A 21,622-nucleotide genomic window follows, 5' to 3' on the forward strand; every position below is an offset into this window, starting at 1 on the left:
ACTATAGCCTCAGGTTTTCTTAACATTCTGTTTTTCAATTCATTCACTAATGTTGGATAATAAAAAAGTTAGGTACTTACTTTAACAACTAGCCATGTTTTTCATCAATACAGGGTGTTTTTAAATCAGTATGACAAACTTTAAGGGGTAATTCTGCATGAAAAAATAATGACAGTGTGCTTTATAAATGTATGTTCGCAAATACTTCGTTTCCAAGATACGCAGTGTTGAAATTTTTCCTTCAAATTGATGATTTATGTATTGCTCTAAAACTGGTTGAGATATGCAAATGGAATTTGGTGGGTTTTAAGACGTACCTAGTTACTGCGCATTTTTTGACATACAACCAAGAATTTTATATTCACCATTGGCGCACGGTAATATGACTCGTATGGGTAATGGTCTGAATTTTTTATAGAAAAAATTTGTACATCATTGAGATATTTCAAATTAAAGATCTTTTTTTAATTTCTCGTTTTTAAAACAAAAAATCTTTATTGTCTTTTTTTTCATATGACCCGCCGTTTTTAAGCAAAAAAATAAAACATCTTAACGTTTACAAAGTATTTGAAATAAGTTTCTATACATATGGAAACAACCTCGAATACCTTGTAAGATGTTTTATTTTTTGCATGAAAACGGCGTCTCATATGAAAAAAGGCAAGAAACATTTTTTGTTGTAAGTTGAACGAAAAATTCATAAATGATTTTTAACTTGAAATATCACAGAGGCATACTAATTTTTTCTTTAAAAAAATTCAGACCATTACCTGTACGGGTCATATTACCCCTATGCTCGCCAATGGTGAATATCAAATTCTTAATTGTATGTCAAAGAATGCGCAATAACAACCTCTTCATTAAATATTTTCGATAGGAAATAAGCCACAATTTTACCAAAAAAATGAATTTATTAACGTTTCGACTCCCAAGTCGGGTGTCGTTGTCAAAATACAAAATAATACTAAATAAACAAAAATGTTGCTTAGTAAAAAAAGTCTTCTAATAATTTATTTAATCTGACTCATTTATATCGGCAATTCAGGCAAATATTATATTGCCAATATGAATATTGATGAGTAACTCATCAATATTGGCAATATTGATGAGGAGGTAACCTCCTTACTGGAATACTTACGATGTCGGAATAGTATCACGAGGTTTTTTCCTGGTTTTTCCTCGTGATTTACTATGGAATCTCTAGCGCGAGAATTTTACTGCCATCGTTGCATTTGGTTGTCTTTTTAAAGACAGATCACATGTTGCGTTCCTGGGACGACTTTACTAAAAGATAGTTCATTCGATTACATGAAATCAATCCCAACTCAAGAATATCCGCCACAAAAAATCATAGCATTTGATCTGTCTTTTAAAAGACAACCAAATGCAACGATGGCAGTAAAATTCTCGCGCTAGAGATTTCATAGTAAATCACGAGGGAAAACCAGGAAAAAACCTCGTGATACTATTCCGACATCGTAAGTATTTGGGCTTACATTTAATTTACTCTTAAAACTAATTCTCAAAATACAACAAAATATAGAGTAAGAACATAATATATTAGATAAAGATTGGAAGAAATTTTAGTGGAAATCAACTTGTGTGAATCGAACACCGCTGTCCTGCGCGTAGCACCAAAAATTAATGTTTATTTAAAAAATTTCCTGACGCCGTGGTAATTATTCGATTTTAATTTTGCAAATTGTAAATGAAAGATACAGTACACTTATATGTATAAGCAAAAAAAATCAACTTGCTATCTGCTTTATTTTCAGTCGTGCAACATTTTAAAGAAATGAATGTTTTTTGCGAAAGCTGGATTGCAAAATTTATTTTGCAAAATCCATTAAACCGATCTTAATGAAATTAACAGTGTTGTTTTACTATATCATAAAGTTTTTCTGGCTAAAATATAAAAGACCTAGCATAAATGTTTGAAAAACGTAAAATGCGAATATGTACTTGTTTTTGTATGGTTTTTTTTGGCAATTATTGCTATTTTGCAACAAGGGTGACTATTTTTTAAATTCTTAACCAATTCTATATTGTAGGAAATTTAATTTCGCAAATTTTATGTCAGTACAACTTTTCTCAGAAATGAATACTTTTAAAGTTATAATCAAAAAACCAATAAAAAAATCGAATTTTTCCTTCATATTTTGACATTTTGATTATTTAAACAATGTTCCGGACCATTTTGAGTGGGAGGATAACTCAAATATTATTATTTGAGTTATTTTCAAACAATTTCTGCAAAAAAAATTTGAGTCACCTCTCAACTTCCATCTCAAAACAGAATGATGCGCCCTGGACTAACAGTTATTTTGATTAATGTATTGTGCCACTGAATTTTTAATTTCACATATCTCGAAAGCTAATGATTTTACCGTTAAGAAGGAATAATATTCTCTTCAGTCTTAACGATAAAATAAATTAAGCGGCACAATAGATTAATCAAAATATCTGTGCCGTTACATGTTTAACTTCAAATATCTCGAAAACTAATGACTTTATCGTTACGAGTGAACAGTATGCTATTTACATAATAGAGAGTATTGGAAAATCGAAAATTGTGCCAAAATGGCAATTGGAATTGTGCAATTCCGCCAGTGGCGTAGAATTTGGGAAGGGTCAATCATTCACTGTCCCCTGTCCTGTCGTACGCCTCTGGTAATAGCCAGAAACGTTTATTTAACATAATTTCATAGGGTGTACAATACCTACACTTTCTGCCAAGTATGAAAGGTTAACTATTTAGATGGGAAATAAGCCACAATTAAATTGAAAAAAATAATTTTATTAACGTTTCGACGCCCAAGTCGGGTGTCGTTGTCAAAATACAAAATACTACTAAATTAAACAAAAATGTTGTTGCTAAGTAAAAAATTCTTCTAATAATTTATTTAATCTGACTCATTTATATTGGCAATTCAGACATATATTATACATTATTATATTATACATATATTATTTTAAAGTAGAAGACTTTAAAATGATATTGCCAATATTTAATAGTTGCGTTCCTGGGACGACTTTACTAAAAAATAATCATAGCATGTGATCTGTCTTTAAAATAAAAGGGATACGTCGATTAGTTTTTAAATTGTTAAATCAAACACCCTGTAACTCAGTAAGGAGCCACATTTTATTTAAGTGATTTGAGTTAAATCTTAATATTTTGAGGTCTAGAATCTACAACTCAGTGATTGGACATTCTTAATGAAACACCCTGTATAATAGTTAGAATTTTAATATTAACATTTATTTATATTTTATACAATTTGACTGACAAATGTTTTTATTACATATTTGAATATGAATGTAGTATTGGAAATGTACCTAGTTATTAATAAATAGGTATAAGTTTATATTTAATGTTAAGAATAAAAAAAATTTATATTTAGGTACCTATTACTTATACTTATGTGATATATTTTTATCCCAGATGTTTCATGTGGAAAAATTTAAATCTTTAAATGATACCTCATATTGTCATCACTTTGTACTCAAATTCCCTACACTAAATCGTTTCTTCTTTTAAGAGTTGGTACTGTATTTATTCGGTTGTAGAGAAGGATTGGGAACAAGGAAAGCTTTTGTTCTCAATGCTAACATTATTTCAGCGATCATGGGAAGTACAGAAACCAATTTACGTCTGCTTTATAAATTTTGAGAAGGCATTTGATTAGGTTCAACATAATAGGCTGTTTGAATATCTAGAAATGATCGGCATAGATGATAAAGATCTGAGACTTTTACAACATCTATATTGGAATCAAGAAGCTTCTATTCTGGTAGACGGCAAAGAAACAAACAAAATTTGCATTCAAAGAGGTGTTAAGGTTGTGTGTTATCCCCAACTTTGTTTAACGTTGACTCAGAAATAATTTTTAACGAAGCCTTGGAAGGCAATGTGGAGTTTGAATCGGGGGAGAAACTATAAACAACATCAGATATGCAAATCACACCGCGATCATGGTTGAAAGTATCGAAGATGTTCAATTCCTTATAAATCGAGTCACTAGAGAATGCTCTAAGAAGGAACTTAGCATAAATACAACAAAGACTAAGTTACTTGTGGTTAGTAAACAAAACGTGTCGGCCATATGCAACTAATTGTCAGTAATGAACCGATAACACAATTAACCATTTTAAATACCTAGGCTGTTGGATAAATGAGACACTAAATCCGGATGAAGAAATTTCAGATTGATCTGAGCAAAATTACCGGAAATACAGCTTGTTGAATATCTCTACCTTCTCATTCTGTTTTGTAAATTACACCGCGATTTCAAAACATGTTCCGGTGTGCATCACATCCGATGTTATCAATAAACATCAAGAAACCAAAAATAATGATGAAAGCCTTACAATTAACGGTAAAACTTTAGAACAAGTTGAAAACTACAACTATCTTGGCACAATAATTAATCACACAAACGATTACTCCAAAGGAATCGAAGTTCGAATAGAGAAAGCACAAACAAATTTCAATAAATGGTCTGGCTAACTGGTCTTCACCAAAGCCATCAAATTAAATAAAAAAAAACTTCAATAAAATGAGAAAGATACTTTGCGCAAGGGAACTGAAATTAGACTTGAGAGTTATGCTGGCAAGGTGTTATATTTTCTCAACTCTGCTTTACAGGATAGAAACATGGACACTTAACCTGTCGACTGCTAAAAAGTTGGAAGCATGTGAACTGTGGATGTATAGAAGAATCCTGAAGATATCATGGACCGAGCATGTAACAAACACCGAAATACGAGTACGAAGGTAATGAGAAGAGTCAACAAAAGAATGGAAATATTGGAAACCATCAAGACACGAAAGCTGCCATACCTGGGGCATGTTATGCGTAATGAGAGATACAACGTAAGTACTTCAATTGATTATACAAGGGAAAATCCAGGGCAAGAGAAGTGTATGAAGGAGAAGGATCTCATGGTTGTGTAACTTGAGGGAATGGTACGGATGCACATCAATCGAACTATTCAGAGCAGCAGCATCTAAGATCAGCATAGCCATGATGATTGCCAACTACCGTTGCGGAGATGGCACGTAAAGAAAAATCATTTTTACAGATTATAAATAAATGGGATGTTGAAAAAGGGTAATAGAAATCTAATCTATTACTTATCGCCTTTTAGCCGTCGGTACCTAAATTATCATCTGTCAACTCGATAAAAAGATATATCCTGAAAACAAAAGTGTTTTGCGTTGGGATGAAAAGTCTGAAACAAGTTAAAAATCAACATTATAGTATTCCCCCGCCTATAAATTGTTGATGCCTTTCAGCTTCTTGCTTTTTGCCAAGCCCATCAGCAGAGTGCAGACTACCACATTCTTCATAGTCGCTCTTGTGGCAGGATTTTATCGGCCACCGAGCAACCAGAAGAACTTCTTCGTCACGTTTCTTTTAGTGCGCATCTTCGTATCAGTTTTTCGGTTTGAATTTTTATTTTTTTAAGCAACCATACAAAAAGACTTAGGTACCCAATGAAAAAAAAAGAAAAAATAGTAGAAAAATGAAGATTGAGGAAAATATGGAAAAGAAACCGCGCACCCCAAGATAAACATAGATTAAAGTAAAGAGCATGACTAAAAGTTTTATTAAACATCTTTATAAAAAGATCTCTACAAAATCTATCTGCCACGGAAACCTCCTTCATTCTTTTCTTGGCTTTCTTTATTGCTTTATCCTGTATTGAGAATATAAGTGAACTCAACACGCATTCCTGTTTGACACCTTGACTTTGTAGTAAATTCTCTGGATTCCTCGTTATTGGTTCTTACTGTATTTGTATTATTTTTTACATATCCTTTATTACTTCTATTACGTGCCTATCGGCTTCCCTTTCTTTTAGTGTCTTCCATACGTCCTTTCTTCGGATTCTGTCAAACGCTTTTTCCAGGTCGATGAAGCATATATGTATCTCTCTATTTTTATTGATTACTTTTAGACCAGGGCGCATCTGTAAAAATATTAGTACATTTGGACGTTGAGAGGTGACTCAAATTTTTTTATAGAAATTGCTTGAAAATAGCTCAAATAATAATATTTGAGTTATCCTCCCTCTCAAAAAGGTCCGGAACATTGATTAAATAATCAAAATGTAAAAAAATGAAGGAAAAATTTGATGTTTTTCTTCGTTTTTTGATTATAACTTTCAAAGTATTCATTTCCGAGAAAAGTTGTACTGACATAAAAGTTGCGTAATTAAATTTCCTACAATATTTTTAATTGGTTAAAAATTTAAAAAATAGTCACCCTTGTTGCAAAATAGCAATAATTGCGAAAAAACCATACAAAAACAAGTATTTGCATTTTACGTTTTTCAACCATTTATGCCACACTTAGGACCTTTATATGTCACCCAGAAAAACTTTATGATACAGTAAAACAATAGTGTAAATTTCATTAAGATCAGTTTAATAGATTTTGCAAAATAAATTTTGCAATCCAGCTTTCGCAAAAAAAATTCATTTTTTCAAAATATTACAGGACTTAAAATAAAGCAGATAGCAAGTTGAATTTTTTTTTGCGTATAGAAGTGTACTGTACCTTTCATTTGCAATTTGCAAAACTAAAATCGATTAACTACCTCGGCGTCAGGATTTTTTTTAAATAAACATTAATTATTGGTGCTACGCGCAGGACAGCGGATAGTTTGCTCTGATTGGGCATTCCAATGACCTTTGATAATGATGATACATTTTAATTTTTATTACATTTCGATATAAATAAATAAATTTGTTTATTGCAAAATAAAAACACATTCTATCCTTTGAAATAACACATTTTTAAGCAAAAACTTTCTTTGTTATTTTAACTTAGAGAATAAAAGTTTATTATTTTTAATCATATGCAATTGTTTAAACAATATTTCACAAACAATAATAAAATTAGTTTGATTTTTGTGGAATTAAAATACTTATAACAAAATATAGAGTAAGAAAATAATATATTAGATAAAGAGTGGAAGAAATTTTGGTGGAAATCAACTTGTGTGAATCGAACACCGCTGTCCTGCGCCTAGCACCAAAAATTAATGTTTGTTTAAAAAATTTCCTGACGCCGTGGTAATTAATCGATTTTAATTCTGCAAATTGCAAATGAAAGGTACAGTACACCTATATAAGCAATAAAAAATTCAACTTGCTATCTGCTTTATTTTCAGTCCTGCAACATTTTAAAAAAATGAATTTTTTTTGCGAAAGCTGGATTGCAAAATTTATTTTGCAAAATCTATTAAATCGATCTTAATGAAATTTACAGTGTTATTTTACTATATCATAAAGTTTTTCTGGGTAAAATATGAAGGTCCTAAGTGTAGCATAAATGGTTGAAAAACGTAAAATGCTAATACTTGTTTTTGTATGTTTTTTTTTCGCAATTATTGCTATTTTGCAACAAGGGTGACTATTTTTTAAATTCTTAAGCAATTCTATATTGTAGGAAATTTAATTATGCAACTTTTATGCCAGTACAACTTTTCTCAGAAATGAATAGTTTTAAAGTTATAATCAAAAAACCAATAAAAAAATCGAATTTTTCCTTCATATTTTGACATTTTGATTATTTAAACAATGTTCCGAACCATTTTGAGTGGGAGGATAACTCAAATATTATTATTTGAGTTATTTTCAAGCAATTTTTGCAAAAAAATTTGAGTCACCTCTCAACGTCCATCTCAAAACAGATGCGCCCTGGTCTACTTCTCATTTTCTTGTTTTATTGTGAATATTAGGTCTTGCGTACTTCTGTCTTTCCTGAATACACACTGTGTATATCTTCCATAGTTGTTTCTATTTGGATTTTTATTCTTGTCTCTATTATTCTTGCTAATACCTTCCCAGGGATACTTGATATGGTGATACCTCGGTAATTATTACAGTTTCTCTTGTCTCCCGTTTTGTGTATTGGTAATATATGGTCTTCCTTCCAGTCTTTTGGTATTTCTGCTCTATTAATGATATAATTCATTAGGTCTGTCATGCTGTCCATGGGTGATATGACCCTTGCCTGATGCTTTGCCTAACTTTATTCTTTCTATGGCTTTCTCTTTTTTGGCTCTTTTGGCTCTTTTTTATGGATCCCAGCTGTTTTTCATTAATTTCTTGTTCCACTGTGTTGGCAATGTCTGCATATGTTAGCTCTTTGAAATGTTCTCTCCATCTTTCCATTATTTGTTTTTCTTCTATACGTTTCCATTCTTGTCTTTTATATTCGGCATCGTGTGCTCTTTCTTTGTCTGAGTTACTTTAAGGGCACCCAAAGTCCCATTTAACGACAATGTTAACATCATGTCATATAGCTCTGTAACCAAACCACTTAGAGACCTAATTTTTGTTTTATTTTGAAACTACATATGTATTGTTTAGTTCCGCGTAGATTTTTGTAAAGTTAGAGCGAAAGAAACATTTATTTTAAATTTTTTTAAAATACTTTTACAAAAAAAATTCAAAAAAGTTTAGATTCTATTTATTATTTTATTTGTTTTTGTACATTTTTCAATAAAAATTTACGCGGGACTAGATATTATCTATCTGCAATTGCTGTAAAAATTTGGACCTTCTATCATCTAAGGAACCAGAGATATCTGACATCAAAAGCTAAAAACGTAGTATTCGGGAAATCGCAAAAACATAAAACACTCTAATAGGCTATAAAGCTACCGGTACACGGTAATAGGTCTGGATCCCGCGTATGAAAAAAAAGGTGATTAATAGCAAGCTGAAAATTTGTTAATAGCTTAAGGGTGTCCACTCGGACAAACTTTGATATATAGGAACACTGGAACAGGGGAAGTTTTAATTGTGGAACAGGTTAAAAATTTTAAACGGTCAGGTTAAAATCTCATGCAAAAATCAGACTGCTATTTATCACCTGTCCTAATTCCTGTCATTTGACATATTCTACGTGTTCCACTCATTTATAATTCCCATTTGGTGATAAATAGCAGCCTGATTTTTGCATGAGAGTTTAATGAAAGGGTAACAAATCAATTGGAAGTTCTGTCGGACAAAATACATGTGACGTTTTCGTGGTCAGACCGTTCCAAATTTTTAACCTGTTCCACAATTAAAACTTCCCCTGTTCCAGTGTTCCTATATATCAAAGTTTGTCCGACTAGACACCCTTAAGCTATTAACAAATTTTCAGCTTGCTATTAATCAACTTTTTTTTCATACGCGGGATCCATACCTAAGTTGAGTGCAGACGTTCAGAAAACAAATAGTTTTGTAACCATGGATATTTTATACTATAATGTGTTATATATCGTTGGAAAGAGAAGACTTCAGAGACTAATTTTCAATCATAACCCAAAAAACTTAAAAAATTCAATTTTCGGACTTTGGCTGTCCTTAATGCGCCGTAGAAAAATTTTTGGTTTTCCCTATAATTGTTTATCCAAACCTCTCCCATGACCTTTCCTTTCATGCTTTTACGGCTCTTTCTTTGTTTCTTTACATGCCTCGTAATCTTCCGGGTGTTTTGTGCTTAGGTATCTCTTCCATTTATGTTTTTTGTTCTTTATTTTCTCTCGTATTTCGTCCGTCCACCATTCCGTTTTCCTCATGTTAGTATTTGCTATATTTTCTTTCCCGTAAGTTTCCTCAGCTGCTTTGATTATGCTGGTTTTTAGATATTCCCATTTTTCTTCTATGTCTGTATTTTTTTCCTACCTTTCAAAGTATTATCTAGTTTTTCTTGGAATTTCTTCTAACTATCTTTCTTCTCTTGTGTTCTTTTTCCTTTGTTGTTCTCATTCTCATTATTACTAGATGATAGTAACTACCAATCTCTGAGCCTCTTTTCACTTTCCTGTTTTCATGTCATCATTATTCAGATTGTAAATAAATGGGGTGTTAAAAAAAGTCTAATAGGTATGAATATGTATATGGCTTATCCCCTTTTTGTATTTCAACCGTAGATATCTAAATTATCACATGTCAACGCGATAAAAAGATATCCTGAAAATAAAAGTGTTTTGTGTTCGGACGAAAACCTTCGTAGATATCTAAATAATTAGGGGAGAGTTGGACAAAACGGGATACCATTCTTGTTTACTTTTACTACGGAAAATATGTTAAAGAAATTATCAGTAGTAATTGCACAAGAGTTCTGAAATTATTGAATTTTTCCCGAGTGACACTTTGACAGTTTTAATTTCACGAGCCGAAGGCGAGTGAAATTATGTCAAAGTGTCACGAGAGCAAAAATTCTATATTAATTTCAGAGGTCGAGTGCAATTTGTTGCGATTATTTCATGAATAAAACTGTTCAAAACCAAAATTTTATTTTATTGTAATTTATTTATGTAAGTACCGTTAAACACACAGTTTTTATAAATATTTGATGACTGAAAGTCATCACTTTTATAATTTTTAAAACATTAATTGTCAGGGCATAAAACATTGACATTAACGAAGGGCATCTGACGTAATATACTTAACGACGGGAGATTATCAAAAATTATCGATTTTATTCAGATTTCTGTAGCTTTCTATTGGTCAGAATCTCCTATGAATGAAATAATCATAATATTATTTTTTATAGGTATAACATTTATTGCAGCACATAAAACACATATCTTTAGCTATTTTTAATAACTGGAAAATAGTAAAAAAAAAATATTTATTAAAGTCCTACACATCCCGTTTTACCCAACCACGGTTGGCTAAAACGGGATAGGTTTATAATATTTAATTTTTTGTATAAAATTATCTAAAACTTAATTTATGTCTAAGTTAAGAAGACATTAAACTGTATAGTAAAGTATACTCTTGAAAGAATAATATCTTCAGTAGTCAGAAACTTAACATTTTTTTATGTTTTATGGCAAAATGGGAAATAAGACCTTTTATTTAGGACTAGGTACGTATATCAGAGCAAAAGTCACATAAAAATATGTTGTTCTTCTCTGCGGTATGATAAAACGCTTCATATCTCTATTTAAAAAAATTAATAGGCCAACAAATAAGTAGGTAGATAAAACGGGACATAAGAAACTGTATCCCTATCCAACTTATAAGTGTCCCGTTTTGTCCAACTCGTACATTTTTCAAAACAAAAGTGGCTGCTGCCTAAATGTGAAAGTAAAATTAGGTAGACTACACATGAGAATATTCGTTAATGACTGCTTAATTAAATGTAATAGTCATCGGAATTATATTTTTATATATGTAGGCAGTATAATGTAGAAAACAACGCACTTAAAAGTACAAAGTATCAAAAAAATAGAGTCAAACAATTCTAAACACAACTTTTCATCAAATAGTGGCATCGAGGTAAAACGAACTGAGAATGTTAAAATGACGACTGATAACAAGTTTCCGTCGTTGTCCGATTGATAGCACCACTAGTTGGGTCTCTAGGCTAGGTATCCCGTTTTATCCGACTATCCCGTTTTATCCAACTCTCCCCTATCATCTGTCAACGCGATAAAAAGATATCCTGAAAACAAAAGTGTTTTGCGTTCGGATGAAAAGTCTGAAAGAAGTTAAAAATAAACATTATAGTATTCCCCCGCCTATAAATTGTTGATACCTTTCACCTTCTTGCTTCTTGCCAAGCCCATCAGCAGAGTGCAGACTAGCACATTCTTCATAGTCGCTATTGTGGCAGGATTTTATTGACCACCGTGCAACCAGAGGAACTTCTTCGGCGCGTTTCTTTTTGTCGTCGTTAATTTCGATTAAAAATTCGGTGCGCATCTTCGCATCCGTTTTGTGGTTTGAATTTTTATTTTTTTTTGTTTCTTCATTAAGAGGGGCGGTTATGTGTCATAATTAACGGTTTGGCGAATTAGTTCTTCGTTTGGATGGATATGTGATAGTTGTTTATTTGTTGTGTTGAAGTTCATTAGAGGATATTCCAAAATATAATAACAAAATGTTGTCGGTAAGTAAACTTACTTGATATTTATTAAAAGCAATATAAACGAATTGGTGTGGAGACCTCAAAAAACTCTACATTTTTGTACTGTATTATTTTTTTCGTATCTCTGATCATTTTCGAGTTAAGTGGGGAAAGGGCAGAGTTTTAAGAAAATTTTAAAATGCGCTCTATAATTTGATTTTATTTTTTTATTCAAAAATCATACATTTTAAACCAATTCAACTTTTTGAACATAAAAATATATATATAATTGTCATTTTTAAAAATATACTTGTCATTTTTATGCATTATTCATCATTTTTTTGCACCATATCCCGTTTATTTTGAATGTAATCGACATATAACAGTGCTAATTTTAAAGGTCTTTCCAAGCACTACAAATTGTATTTGTGGCATTATACCCTTAAATCGACCATTTCTATGTTATTTCAAGTTGAATATACCGATTTGAGCATGCACAAAAAAAATTCCTGTCACCTACCACATCACTTCTTCTGTTATAACTAGAAGATTTATCAAGAAACAAATCTCTGTTTTTTCATAAGCTACAAAAATGTTTTATAATGTATATATTTTTTTTTTTTCGTTAGATGCATGGTATTCGCAAAAAACCGTTCGAAAAGGTTTCATTTTTGAATGAAAATGGCAAATTTTCAACCTCCAATAACTCAAAAAGTTTTCAGTTTTCAAATAGAAATATACAACAGTTTTTGCTTAGAATTTGGTTCGCTAGGAACTTCTGTGGTTATTTTGACCAAAAAATTTTCCATCCCCGACAAGGGAACAACCCCCAAAATAAAATCTGCATAAGATATAGGGAAGACTTTATGAGCTATTCCCTACTTACTGTAAAAATATCAAGTAAATCGATGTAGTAGGCTGGAATTCGGAGCCAAATACCCTCATTGACTGCACTATATAGGTATTTTGTGTACAAAAGGTAGATATTTTGATAGATTTATAAAATATTTATTTTCTTATTTGAGGACATTAGGTCTTAATTTATCATATTAGACCTGGGGCAAACTTGAGGATAGTTAAGTAATAATTAAATGGCTAAAAATGTTAAAACTGGCCAGTGACATTAAAAAACCATACCAATGTATGTACTTAAATGTTTCATTAGAGTCATCATCATCACGAAAAGCTAGATCAAGCTTGCATGGTGGCCTTTTTCAAGAGCCACAACTTTTCTCTTGGTATAAATGTAAGAATACTGAGATGCTACATCTTCTCTGTCCTTTTTTATGGTGTTGAATCATGGACCCTCAACGGAGATATGTGCCGGAAATTGAAAGCATTTGAGATGTGGCTATATCGGAGAATTCTTAAAATCCTGTGGACTGATCGGATCACAAATGAGGAGGTCCTTAGAAGAATGGGGAAAAACCAGAGGTACTAACCACAATCAAATCTCAAAAGTTGGAATACTGTGGACACAGTATGCGAAATGAATCCAGATATACCCTTCTAGCAGCCATCCTGCAAGGAAAAATATTTGGAAAGCGAGGTCCAGGAAGAAGAACCTACCGGTTAAAGAACCTCAGAACCTGCGTTCCTGTAGATAAAGTGCGTTTTCTACTTTTTCCGCCTTGCTGTAGATAAAGTGAAGATTACCATGATAATCACCAACATTCGTCACGGATAGGCACATCAAGAAAAGAAGATCATCATCATCATAATTGGCTTCACAGCTCGGTATAAGCCAAAGCTTTCTTCAGAACAATCACTTATATCCCTGGCAATTCTTCTCCATGCTCTAACTCCAATAGATTTTTAATCGTCCCCTAAGTTGTCTTAATACCTAAAGTCTCGGTCTTCCTTTTTTTTTGGCGCGTTGTCTCATCGGCCATCTTCGGTCAAAAACGTTTCTGACTGTTGCAGTTTCATTTTGCCTGATTAGATGTCATATCCATCTAAGGCGTGCTACCTTAAAGAATTTTAGAGCTTCAGGTTTTCCGAAACTTCTATACACCTCAAAGTTGTAACGCCTGTGCCATAAACCTTGCTCTTTTATTCCTCCATATATTCTTCTTAGGATTTTTCTCTCGAAACCTTTAAGCAGGTCTTGGTCCTTCACGTTTCTGCGCCATATCAAGCAACCAAACGACGTTTTTATAACGTAGATAACACGTCATAAAAATGACCAATTGACGTGTTTCTGTGACGTAGTACTGACGTTGAAAATCACGTGTATTTGTCTCATCGATTTGACGTCATAATGGTGACGATTTTAAAACGTAATCGTATCTACGTTTTTTTCACGTCGTGATCGTGACGATTTTTCAACGTCAAAAAGATGACGATCTTTATACGTCGGTAAAATCACGTCTTTAATACTTTCAAAAAGTGACCTCTTTCAGATGTTTCAAAATAGTATAAAAAATAGGTAACATGAAACCTATAGGCCTACTTCCCATGTGTCGAAGATATACTACCACTTGTTTAAGATCGCTTGTGCTCTAGAAGCAACATTCCAACATTGATTCTGCATGATTGTACCAGCACCAGCCCTCACATTATAGAATTTTCACTAGTTATATATACCTACTTACTGTGTCAAAACTGAAACAACATATATATGAAACTAATAAATAATTTATTAACAAATTATCCAGCATATCCTTAATTAAAAACAAATAAACATAACCTCAAATAGTTATCAAAAAGAATTACTGCATTAAACTAACTCACTGAGCAAAAACGCATAAACATCTATTAATTAACACGTTTCTTCAACTAAATATCTAAATGAAGTCTTATTTTATCACACAAGACACAAACCGCATAAACAATAAATGAGAAATTTCTTATGAGTTATGAACATTTAGCGAAATTGTTGGAAAATACCTAAACGAAATTGTTTTGAGTCAATACAAACAAGCAAGCTCCTCCCAATTTTGTGACGTCAGACTTACGCTGTCTGAAATTAAATCGTTTTTTAAACGTAATTTTAACGTCATTAATCTTACGTATTTAAAATCACCTACAAAAGACGTCTATATGACGTAATGTCCAAACACTTGTTATATTAAACCAAAAACTGACGTTTCCTCAACGTTATATGACGTCACTTGGTTGCCTGGGATTAGTGTTATATAGATGGCTACTTTCATTTTTCTGAATAGTTTTGAGGCCATCTGTCTTCTCAATCTGTAGTAAAGGCTAAATTCATCTTACGACGGGATTCGTTATCTTCCCCTCCACCGGATTTGTTACTTCTTGAAAGGCCTCCAATGTGTTCTCACTGAAGCTCTTCGCCTCATTCAGAAGCTCCTAGAAGATCTGAAAGAGTTCGTCATTTACCACGGTATTTGGAAGAATATCTTCTTCTTCAAGTGCCATCTCCGCGACGGAGGTCGGCAATCATCATAGCCATTCGGACTTTGGAGACGGCTGCTCTGAAAAGTTCGTTTGATGTGAATCCGTACTATTCTCTCAGGTAGCGCAGCCACGATATTCTGCGTCTCCCTATGATTCTTTTTCCCTGAATCTTTCCCTGCATAATGAGTTGGAGCAAGTTGTATCTCTCTCCACGTGTAATATGTCCGAGATATTCCAATTTTCTGGTTTTGATTGTGTTTAAGACTTCCATTTCTTTATTCATCTTTCTCAGAACCTCTTTGTTTGTAACGTGTTCTGTCCATCATATTTTTATAATTCTTCTATATACCCACATCTCGAATGATTCCAGTTTTTTCATTGATGCCGCATTTAAGGTCCAAGCTTCCATTCCGTAAAGCAGAGTCGAGAAAACGTAACACCTAGCCAACCTTACTCTTAGCTCCAACCTTAGATCTCTTGTGCAGAGAACTTTTCTCATTTTGTTAAAATTCGCTCTAGCCTTTTCTATTCTAATTTTAATTTCCTGGAAGTAATCATTTGTGGAGTTAATAATTGTTCCATGATATGCATATTGGTCTACTCGTTCGACGTTGGTTCCGTTTATGAGGAGATTCTCGTTATTTCTTTGAGTTTTAGATATTCTGATAAATTTTGTCTTCTTGATGTTCATTGTTAGACCTTATTCTTGGCTATATGTCGCTATTATGTTAACCAGTCTCTGAAAATCTTCAATATTTTCGACTAAGATGACAGTGTCATCCGCATATCTAATGTTGTTAATGGGAACTCCGTTCACCTTTATTCCAGCTGTTTTGCCCTCAAGAGCTTGTTTTAGGATCTCTTCCGATGCATTAAAGAGAACTGGCGACAATACGCATCCCTGTCTCACCCCACGTCTAATTTCAATTTCCTCTGACAACTGTTCGTTAACACGTACTTTTGCTCGCTGCTTATAATATAAATTAGATATGATCCTGAGGTCATTGTAGTATATCTTCTTTAGTTTCAGGACATATCGAAAACTTTATTATAGTCAATAAAACAGACATATAGTCCGTCCGCTATAACTTTTCCCATGCGGTACGATTCATTTTCAATCAAATTAAGTCAAAACAGAAAGTGAAACGTACGCCGATGTGTGTAGTATATAGTATACAGTATACAAAATGTATATACACATCGACGTTCGTTTCAATTTATGTTTTGACTTAATTTGATTGAAAATGGATCGTACCGCATGGGAAAAGTTATAGCGGACGGACTATATATACCTTATATCTTGAATATAGTGTAGGCCGTAGGCCAATGATATGATATCAACCTCCTTGGTATTGCATTGGCTGTAGAATATTATAGACAACTTTATCCTAGGTATCAGTATTTGGCATAAGTCAGTGTCACTGTTAGATTATTTTCCTATTGTTATATTTAGCTTGTATACAATTTTATGTTGATTAAAACCTTATCGTATCGGTTTTGATTTCTTATTTTACTAATAGGTCTGGATCCCGCGTATGAAAAAAAAGTTGATTAATAGCAAGCTGAAAATTTGTTAATAGCTTAAGGGTGTCTAGTCGAATAAAATTTGATATATGGGAACACTGTAACAGGGGCAGTTTTAATTGTGGAACAGGTTAAAAATTTGGAACGGTCACACCACGAAAACGGCACATTTATTTTGTCCGACAGAACAGACTTAAACTCTTCGAACAGAGATTAAACTCTCATGCAAAAATCAGACTGCTATTTATCACCTGTCATCATTCCTGGCATTTGACATATTCGACATGTTCCACTCATTAAAACGCCCATTTGGTGATAAATAGCAGTCTGATTTTTGCATGAAAGTTTAATCTCTGTTAGAAGAGTTTAAGTCTGTTCTGTCGGACAGACTACATGTGCCGTTTTCGTGGTCTGACCGTTCCAAATTTTTAACCTGTTCCACAATTAAAACTTCCCCTGTTCCAGTGTTCCCATATATTAAAGTTTGTCCGACTAGACACCCTTAAGCTATTAACAAATTTTCAGCTTGCTATTAATCAACTTTTTTTTCATACGCGGGATCCAGACCTATAATATAGTAGGTTAAAATTCTAAATAAATCTCCTACTTGGATTGGAATGCAATAGTGATAGTGTATCGTATCGACCTATAGACCTATTATATAGATAAGCAGTACTGTAAGAGATGAGTTCTTGTGGCTCGGTGTTACTCCTCCATAGCTAGAGTCTCTCTCTCGCTCTCCCTCTCTCAAATTTTAAATTTGTTATTAATTAACAGAAACTATAAAATTAAAAGCAAAATGCACCAAGAAAATAGCTCAAGAACCGTACTAAGGAATTAGTGCACCATACAAATATTTTTGTCTGATCCATAAACACTGATTAAATGCCAATGATCAGTTTTAGAGATTTTCTTATCATATAGTAATAGTAGGGGAGCAAAGTATGCTAAATGTGCAGTCACTCGAGCGCTTTGGAGACCTATTGGGTTGTGAAGAGTAGGTCCTAAAACCAAAAAAAGTTAAGTAACATTTTCCATTTTAGTGGGCGCTTGCCATTTTTAAATTTAATTTTCCATTTCCAACAATCGTTTTTCCGATTATAACGCCATCTACGCATAATTCGAAAAAATGTTTCGAATAAAAGTTACTTATTTTTTCGTAAGGAATCCAAATCTGCAATAAAAAATGGGGGCTCCTATTCAAGATTTTAAAGTAACCCCCCACCCCACCTCCGTGGGGGCTCGTGTTTGGTGCCATTCGATAGATTTTTAAAAAATATTAAATAAGTGTATTTCACAGTTTTTCGATCTGATGTTCATTTCGCGAAATATCGCGGGATTCGTATTTAAAATATTAAATTTACCCCCCACCCCTCTCCGTAAGAAGTCGTGTTTGGTATCATTAGATAGATTTTTAAAAAATATTGAGCACATATTTTTTATTTTTTCGGTCTGTCATTCATTTCGCGAAATATTCGCTTTTTTCTTGTGAAATTTTGGGACACGCCCATTTCCATACGCCCGGCTCAAATCGTCAGATTTTTTAAATATACACTCTTTTGCATGTACTTAACTTACTTTATCTTAATCTGACAATTTCGAGTTTTTTTAAGGATGGATTTTTATTTTCGGTCCCCCCTTAACGAACTCCCCTGTGTTAAGAGCCAATATATGGTAGATGTACATCTGCAGTGTACCAGGTTTCTCTCCATATGATAATCTGACGCGCTCGAGTAACTGCAAAAATCCCCGCTTGGGCTCCCCTACCATAATGATCTCACCAATTTGATAAGAATATTCTTAACTGTTTCACTAATTCCATCTTAAAAATGTTATTGGATGAAAGCGAGAGATAGTCAAATTGATTCAGCAAAGGCACATGGTGAAGATAAAAACAAATACATAGTAGGTATCTTAACAACATCTACAGCGTTACAAAGATTGAGATAATAAATTACATACACCTTTCTATTCAGGAAATTATAAGTTTTTGGTCTGATAGCAAAAATAATTAATATTGCAAACAGTAGCGTACTGATAAATCAGCGGGCCCTGGTTCCAGTTGGGATGCGGGCCCCTGACCAAAACATTAAATATAAATCATCATAAAATCATTATATCGTAAATTATATCATATAGACCAGTAAGCATCTGTGAAAAAACGTCTATTTTTGGATGTGAAAGGTGGCATTCGGATTTTTGCAGATAAAGTTAGGTGACACCTTCATTATTAATAATTGACTTATGCTCCTTCTCAAACATGCCCGGAACATTAATAAAAAAATTAAAATATTTAAAAATTTCGAAAAACATCGATAATTATAACTTTAAAACATTGCTGAGGCTGCTTAAACAATCCGATTTCAATTCTGTAAAGTGCATTAGATAGGTGGAGTGCTTCTTTATATGTAAAAAAATTGACAAATCTTTATATGTTCTAGTTTTTGTTATGCAAGATTTTAAAAAATATTAAAGTTTTTAAAAAAGTTTAGATTGCAAAATTATTATTCAAAATCTAGTAAGTCAATTTTAATGAAATTTGGTGTAAGTACGGTTTTAGCATATTACAAAAACTTTCTAAGCGAATTATGAAGGTTCCAAGTGTAACCTAAGTGATGGAAAATCATTGAATAAGGACAGGCTTGTTTTGCCCCTTATTTTATATTTATTGCTATTTTGCAGCAAGGGTGATAAATTAAGACATTTTTAACCAATCGCATCTGATAGAAAATTTAATTATCTTTGTTTTATTCCTATAGGACTTTGTTCCAAAATGAATCGTTTTAAAGTTATAAGCAAAAAAAGTAGAAAAAAAAAACAAAATTTTTTGAAATTTTTAAATATTTTATTTTTTTTTTATTAATGTTCCGGGCATATTTGAGAAGGAGCATAAATCAATTATTATTAACGAAGTTATCACCTAACTTTATCCGCAAAAATCTGAATGCCACCTCTCACATCCACCTAAAAACAGATCCTTACTGGTCTAATAAAATATATCATAAAAACGCAAGTTAATCTATAGTCATTTACTCACGGTTTTTGCTGTAAGCTTGAAAGAACTGTTCGGATTGAGATGAAATTTGGCATACACATAGCTAACATAGCTAACAGGTCAAACAAAAAAAAAGTGATACCTACCTATTGTGCCGATGTGCGCTTTTGCCCTAGGGGTATTTCACCCCTTCCCGGTTGAAAAACATACGTTCGAGATAAGTCCGGAATTGGATAAACTGACTAATTCTAAGCAACCTTTAAGTTCTATAGAGTTTTTCCATTCAATACTTTTCGAGCTATTTGTGAGTGAATATGTTCATTTTTCAAAAAAAAAACAAGTTATGAGACGGTCTCTCGCCAATACCTCAAAAAGTAAGTATGTTATCGAAAAAAATATTCTTAGTAAAAATATAGCTTATGAAAAAGTGAAAAATATGGTGTATATACGAAGTCTTAAACTGTTTAAACCTCTGGTTTAAACTGGTGTTTATGTTAATAAATTCGTTTTCTGAATAACAACATGTACCTAAACTGCTTGAAGTTATGGCAATTAGTGAGTTATTGAAATGTGCCAAATCTTAGCTAAGTGGCCAAATAGTTTGTAAATTATTCAATTTGTTTATCACGGAGATTGATTATTTAAACAACTGTACTTGCCCAAACAATGATTCTAAGGGTATTTAGCAGATCGCAATCGATTCTTTGAGGATTCAATTTTCAAATATTTGATCACACAATTTCAACATTTGATCAAAACTGTTACTAAAAAACCGTTTGAAAAAGTGTTGATACGGTCCAATGATGCATCTCTCTGACGGCCGCCTCAATACGCGCTTAGCGCTCATTGTTAATAATTAAAAATAACAGTAAAAATGTATACCATTTTTATTCAGTTACAATGCGAAGGCAAAACAATCTTACTTTTCAATTAGAATACGGAGTGCAATCCAGCTCTCTGAATCGCGATTTTCGATTCTTATTGGAATCTCATCGGAGAGAGCGCAGGCTTGTTCTCTATATCCTAACTGACCAGCACCGAGAGCTTTTCCCACACATTGCAACTGAAACAAATAGGGTAGGTGACTAGCGTCATCTGGCAATTGAAAGATTTTCGATTCTTATTGGAATCTCATCGGAGAGAGCGCAGGCTTGTTCTCTATATCCTAACTGACCAGCACCGAGAGCTTTTCCCACACATTGCAACTGAAACAAATAGGGTAGGTGACTAGCGTCATCTGGCAATTGAAAGATGAAGTTTTTCAATCCTAAAATCAACATTAATAATATTGAAAATATTAAAAATATTACTAAAAGATTTTTAAATTGAAAAACTTATTGGTACACTTTCCTGGTGACACCTCCAAGGCTTCTACAATTTGCAAGCCAAATGGATGCTGCAGTGAAGACAAAGGGAAGGAATTCTACATTATGCAATTCACATCCCCGTCTGCAGCGTGGTAAAGTTCCAACGGAAGAAGCTCTCGGTGCTGGTCAGTTAGGATATGGAGAACAAGCCTGCGCTATCTCCGATGAGATTCCAATAAGAATTGAAAATCGCGATTCAGATAGCGGGATTGCACTCCGTATTCTAATTGAAAAGTAAGATTGTTTTGCCTTCGCATTGCAACTGAATAAAAATGGTATACATTTTTATTTTATAGTCGTATTACTCCGTAGAGTAACTAGGTGCATTTTCCGTTGGAACTTTACCAAGCTGCAGACGGGGCTGTGAATTGCATAGTGTAGAATTCCTTCCCTTTGTCTTCACTGCAGCATTCATTTGGCTTGCAAATTGTAGAAGCCTTGGAGGTTTCATCAGGAAAGTGTACCAATAAGTTTTTCAATTTAAAAATCTTTTAGTAATATTTTTA

The 21,622-nt window shown here is 32.9% G+C and overlaps 1 protein-coding gene across 1 annotated transcript in view; it reads left to right on the top strand.

Moving 5' to 3' along the window:
- Positions 1–11,592: 11,592 nt before the first annotated feature.
- The window catches only part of LOC114334845 (serine-rich adhesin for platelets), a 300,061-nt gene continuing 290,031 nt past the window's right edge, over positions 11,593–21,622 (top strand). Inside the window, exon 1 of the mRNA XM_050658731.1 lies at positions 11,593–11,909. Coding sequence (XP_050514688.1) covers positions 11,901–11,909 — 9 coding nt within the window. The 5' untranslated portion in view covers positions 11,593–11,900. The remainder of the gene's footprint in view (positions 11,910–21,622) is intronic.

Source organism: Diabrotica virgifera, chromosome 8 (genome assembly GCF_917563875.1).
Source record: "Diabrotica virgifera virgifera chromosome 8, PGI_DIABVI_V3a".
Taxonomy (NCBI): domain Eukaryota; kingdom Metazoa; phylum Arthropoda; class Insecta; order Coleoptera; family Chrysomelidae; genus Diabrotica; species Diabrotica virgifera.